A 5,723-nucleotide genomic window follows, 5' to 3' on the forward strand; every position below is an offset into this window, starting at 1 on the left:
AATAGTGTTTGGCACACAGTTGGTACTTAAGAAATATTGAATGAATGAAGTACTTAGAATCATAAAGAGGGAATGATAAAAATTAAACAACTATTTGAGATGCATTTTATGTTATTTTAGCTCTCTTTAATATGTTTTATAAGCTATTCTTTAAATAACAAATAGTGGTATTTTGAGTTATGCGTGGTTATTTGATGCTGTTTTCCTGGTGATGAACTTGAACTACAAACTAACAATTAAAAAGCCCCTTTTACTCACCCTTTGTTGTGGAGACAGTGTTATACATGCTGTTTTCTAGGTACGTTTCTAGGACGAAACTCACAATATTTGCTGTGCATACTTACACAGCGCCTCAATTTCTGCTTAAGGCTATGAAATTCTTCCACAAAGTGTATTTCCTTGCAAACTTGTAATTGGAGTTGACCAAAAACATCTTCCATGAAGAAAGACAGAAGCTGTTCTTGGAACCTGCAGTTTTTCTATAAAAAAGATATAAGAAGTTGCATAAGGTAAACCATAGTTTTTGTAAAATGCCGCTGAAATATTCCCCCTGGTTAATACCTAATGATCATCTGGGAAAAAAAAAAAAAATTAAATGCAAGGAAAAAAGCATCAAACAAGTAGAAACATGAAAATAAAAAAGACCCTCTGGCTTACCATGAATAGCTTTTTTGTTTTCTTTTTTAATAATCGTATATTTTTTATGCGATCTTCCTACAATAAAACAAAGAGAAATAAGTTTTATCCAGAATTACAAATACCCTTTAGGTCATCATTCTAAGCAGAGTCTAATACTTACTGGAATTGTTGCTTTGAGCCATGCTGCCTTGACATAGAGTATATCAACAGCTTGGGACAGTGTTCCCCTTGGGTAACAACTTTTAGCGACGGAAGATTGCTTGTGCCTAGCAATAGCAAGAGACAGAGTGACGAGCAGCAATCCAGACTTCAAAATGCAATTCACCCACATCTCCTTCCACTTCACTCTGGGCCTGTGTCACTCACAGCAGCCAGAAAGTTACTTATGTTGGTTAGATGAGAGGATAACCTATTTATTTAAGCCCTCAAGGCTGCCTCTTCAATGAGATGCTGTGAAAGATAACTTACAGTTTATATAGAAGATCACTTTGCTGCTCTATTTTTTTTTTCTTGCTTTATAGTCGAAAATCATTGACCACACCATCTGTGAAGTTAAGTAAAAGCTCAAATTTACTGATAAGGTTGGGGCCTCGTTTAAAAAAAAAAAAAAAATAGAACTTCAGTTGCATATTACAACAGATTTCATTGTTTTAAAAGTCATGCCAGGCCAATGAAAGAGCCTGATCTCCAGGCGGCTGTGTGAATGTTTTTAAATTCCCATATGGAAAAAAAAAATCTCTTTTTCTAACAAGTATTCTAGAAAAATGTAATCAAATCATAGAATGGGCAGCCCTGGGAAATCTGCTTATGACCTCAAATAGATTTTTATATATCTCTGGCCAAATCTTTCACCTGGCCATTGTTATCAGCCAGCATCAAGACCCAAGAGAGAAGTTTTCCAACTTTTCTCAAGAACTTTTCCAGCTCAGAAACTGTAACTCCCCTAGTATATTTAAGATTTGTTTGAAACTAGACATGAAATTAGGACTCACAATTCAGTAGGTTCTTTAGCATTTCTAGCCAAGTTGATGACACAGACTTTTCCTCTAACTCTAGACTTCCAATAGAATATGAATTCCTTGAGGAAAGAGATCCTATCTTTTTATCTTTGAATCCTCAGCACCTACCATGGTGCCTCATCTAAAAAGCACATCCAATATTAGTTGAATACTTTCTTTTCCACATCATGAGATGTTACTATAACTGCTTTTTTTTTTTTTCCAATTTATTCCATCAACAAATTCTTATCAAAGATCTGCAAATACAAAAACTAGTGCTGGGTACGAGAGGGCTATGAAGGCTATGACTGGAAACTATGTCACTCAATTGATCATAGTCATCCCAGACCTTAGTCAACAGACCTGCCTCATTAGGGTCCTTTAAAAAGTCAAATCTGACCTCAAAGGATAAATAATGATCAATATAAAGGATACTAAAAACACGACAAGTTACAACAATTCCAAAAGGAAGTTCCAATGTTGAGTTTAATTGCTGTTCAAATATCTTCAGAAAGATCACGCTATGATTCAGCATTGATACAAAAGTTAATGTGTTCACAGAAAGGCACAAAACAGCAGTGGGATACAAATCTGATATTAGAGAAGCAAATATTTGTCTATGGAGAAACAACCAAAATTACAGTTCCTTGCAAAGCAACAACCAAGTGCTAAATGTTAAGAAAACATTGTATCATAGTTAAATTAACAACATTTTTTTTTTCCTTTCTTAGCGGTAAATAAAACAATGGTACAGCTTTCAACATATGGCATCTTAAACTTATTGAAATACAATATTCGATTACCTCATGATTGAATTCCTTCGGGTCATAAGTCCTAAATCAATACAGCTATAAATAAGAAATAGATGGATCTATTTTAATCCAGTCATCCTAAAAAAACAAGCAAACAAAAAAACCAACACTGAAATCCAATATGTTTTTTTCTAGGATATATCCAGGAGATATAAATGAGAAACAGTTCTAGATAGATAAATATCTTCAATACAGTACCTTGGTTGTGTCCCTCCAGAAAAGGTAATTCCTCTATACAATTCAACCCAGGAAACCTGTTATTCTCAAGCTTGTATCATCAGAGGGATGGATGAAAACAGGTTAGAGAAGAAACGAAGAGTGCTGTAAATGTTTTGGATGGGAAAGAAAAGAGATATAGAAGCTGGATACATGGAGCAGCATGAGGAGGAAAAATGCAAGAAAATTCACTGACTCTTAGCCTATGTTCCAAGGCCTGTGTTAGGTGACTCGTACTCTACATGTTTTCACCCTTCATCATTAATTCATTCATTCACCAAATACTTATTGAATGCTTATTGGGCCTTGGGATGGATCAATAAAAAAGATATTGATTTGACAAAACATTCTAGTGGTAGTGGAAGGAGAGACAGACAATAGATAGAATATGTAAATTATGAGTAAGTTACATGTAGTTAGAAAATAATAGATGCTTTGGGGAAAATATAGATAAAAAATAAGAGGGATGTTGACACTGAGATGTGGACAGAGATGATCGTACATAGTATGATCACAGAAGGCCTCAGCGAAAACATAACATTTAAGCACTGGCTAGAGTGAAGTAAGGGAGAAGGGAGTAAGCTATGGGAATTATGTTCAGTCAAAAAAAAAAACACTCACTCAGTCTATGGCCGTGCCACCCTGAACACGCCCAATCCCATCTGATCTTGGAAGCGAAGCAGGGTCGGGCCTGGTTAGTGCTTGGATGGGAGACCACCTAGAAAGACTAGGTGCTGTAGGTGTTTAAAAAAAAGAAAGAAAGAAAATAAAAGAAACATTCAGTGCAAAGACCTTAGGGAAAGAGCATGCTAGCATGTTTAATATAGCTAGGAAGCCTGTGTAACTGGACCAGATCAAGTGAGCAGGGTAGGGAGAATGTGACGTCACAGAGGAAACATGGATTCATATCGCACAGAGCCTTTTAGGCTATTAGTCGGACTTTGGTTCCACTCTGGGTCATATGGGAGTTTTGAGCAAAGGAACTATATCATCTGACTTAGATTTTTAAAAAAGAAAACAGGACTCATCTGTCCATTAATGAATAAAGGAATAAACCATGTATATATGTTATTCAGTCACAAAAAGAAATGAAGTACTGGTGCAACATAGGTAAATCCTGAAAACAGTATGCTATGTAGAAGACACCACACACAAAAGGTCGCATGTTGTATGATTCCATTTATATGAACTATCCAGGATGGATAAATACTTAGAGTCAGAAAGCAGGAGGATGGTTGCCAGGGGTTGGGAGGAGAAAAATATAGGGAGTAACTGCTTAATGGATGTAAGATTTCCTTCTGAGGTGATGAAAATATTTTGGAACTAGATAAAGATGGTGGTTGTGTAACATTATGAATGTTCTAAATGCCAGTGAATTGTGTCCTTTAAAGTGGTTAATTTTATGTTATCTGAATTTCACCTCAATATAGGAAAAGAAGAAAGAAAAGGAAAAGAAGAGAAAGGAAGGACAGAAGGGAAGAAAGAAAGAAAGGGAGGAGAGAGAGGGGACGGAGGAAGGAGCAGAGGAGGGAGGGAGGAGAGGAAGGAAGAAAAGCAAGGAGAGCTCAGCAGCTGATGCAGCAGAAGAGAAAGAAGCCACCTCTGAGTCATCGCTACACCAAGCCTTATCTGTGGTCCTGGTACTTCCCTTCTTATACGCTCCAGAAGAGAATGTTTTTTAACTATGTTATAAATGTGAGCATTTTAGTAGCTCTGAAAAAACAGTTTTAAGAAGAAGAGAATCCTACCTCATCAGGTTTTTAAAACATAGTTAGATCATTTTAAATGCTTTTTTAAGGAGACAGTTCATGACCTGGTTACTTGTTTTTCTGCTGAACCAGAAATTAGTGGAATTAAGAGAGGCCTTGACTGTCATGTGTGACAATGTAGTATTCCATATACTGGTTGAGAAGAGAAATTTTGTATACCTAAAATATGGGGCATAGCTAAATGTTTCCTATTATATTTGAGAATGTAGTTCATTTTAGAGCATCTGGTATTGCTCCGTTTTATAGAGGAAGAATCTGAAGTCCAGGGAAATTTGATCATATGCCCCAGGAGTGCTCAGCTCAAAGAGGCAGAAGATTCTATTCAGGCTCTTGGGACTTTAAAGCCCCTGTGTTTCCTATGCCTTTGAGGTCTCCCATTACTCTGGAGAACAGGACACAAGGAACATCTGAGGCTGTGCTGGACACTACAGAAATAAGAGATGAGACAGTGACCCAAGTTAAAAAGAACAGGAAGAAAAGCGCCAAAGGAATATAAAACAAAACGTTGTGATATTTTATAACCCTTGCATATACATTATAAAAATATATAATTTTATATAATAATACTTCACAAAGATATTCTTTTACTTAGTCTTCCCAACACTTCCATAAGAGGTAAAGGAAGTCTTGTTTTGACCAGTTTACAGATGAGAAAGCTGAGAGCGAAAGAGATTAAAGACTTGTCTGAAGGCACGAAGCCGGGAAGTAGCAAACTTGAGTCTTGACCCACGTCTTCAAACAATAAACCCAATAGTATTTCCACTATACCAGTTTGCCTCTGAGCAAATAAACATGATTTATGTGTAAGTCTAAAATCTTCCGATGGGCTCTGTGAGAATAAACCTACCATATTATACATTCCAATAGCTATTATGCAGTATCAATCTTCATAGCTTTGTAGGTATTTGGTTATCTTAGCATTTCCAGATTTGACACAATGGTATTATACATATTGATCATTTATTCTCTGGTGATGAAAGGCATATCATTCTTAAAACCTGTGGATAATATGGTATCCTAAGTATGATTTGAAAAATAAAAAAATTAAAAGTCAGTAACAAATTTCCCATAAGAACCCACCACGAAGGATGACAGGAAATCGACCTCTGCTTCTGTACCCTTTCCTTTGCCCAGCAAAAGAAACGGGAGAGAAAGGCTGTACAAATTCAAGCATCCTCCCAAGTTTTATCAAAGTACATATGACTTCGAAATAGCCTCATTTTCTAAGTACATTGAAAAAGGTTTACAGTGATAACAGCAAGAATTGAGGCAGAGTTTAGAAATCATGA

General features: G+C 36.2%; 1 protein-coding gene and 1 pseudogene across 1 annotated transcript in view; one reads left to right on the forward strand and one right to left on the reverse strand.

The window, feature by feature from the left end:
- The window catches only part of IL26 (interleukin 26), an 18,056-nt gene extending 17,049 nt beyond the window's left edge, over positions 1–1,007 (reverse strand). Inside the window, exons 1-3 of the mRNA XM_011373858.1 lie at positions 800–1,007; positions 658–714; positions 345–479 (exon numbers count right to left, since the gene is read on the reverse strand). Of these exons, the coding sequence (XP_011372160.1) occupies positions 345–479; positions 658–714; positions 800–970 (363 nt within the window). The 5' untranslated portion in view covers positions 971–1,007. The remainder of the gene's footprint in view (positions 1–344; positions 480–657; positions 715–799) is intronic.
- A 2,282-nt stretch (positions 1,008–3,289) lies between these two features.
- Positions 3,290–3,408, forward strand: LOC111730215 (annotated as a pseudogene).
- The last annotated feature ends 2,315 nt before the right edge of the window (positions 3,409–5,723 follow it).

The sequence above is a fragment of the Pteropus vampyrus genome, unplaced genomic scaffold (genome assembly GCF_000151845.1).
Source record: "Pteropus vampyrus isolate Shadow unplaced genomic scaffold, Pvam_2.0 Scaffold9, whole genome shotgun sequence".
NCBI lineage: Eukaryota > Metazoa > Chordata > Mammalia > Chiroptera > Pteropodidae > Pteropus > Pteropus vampyrus.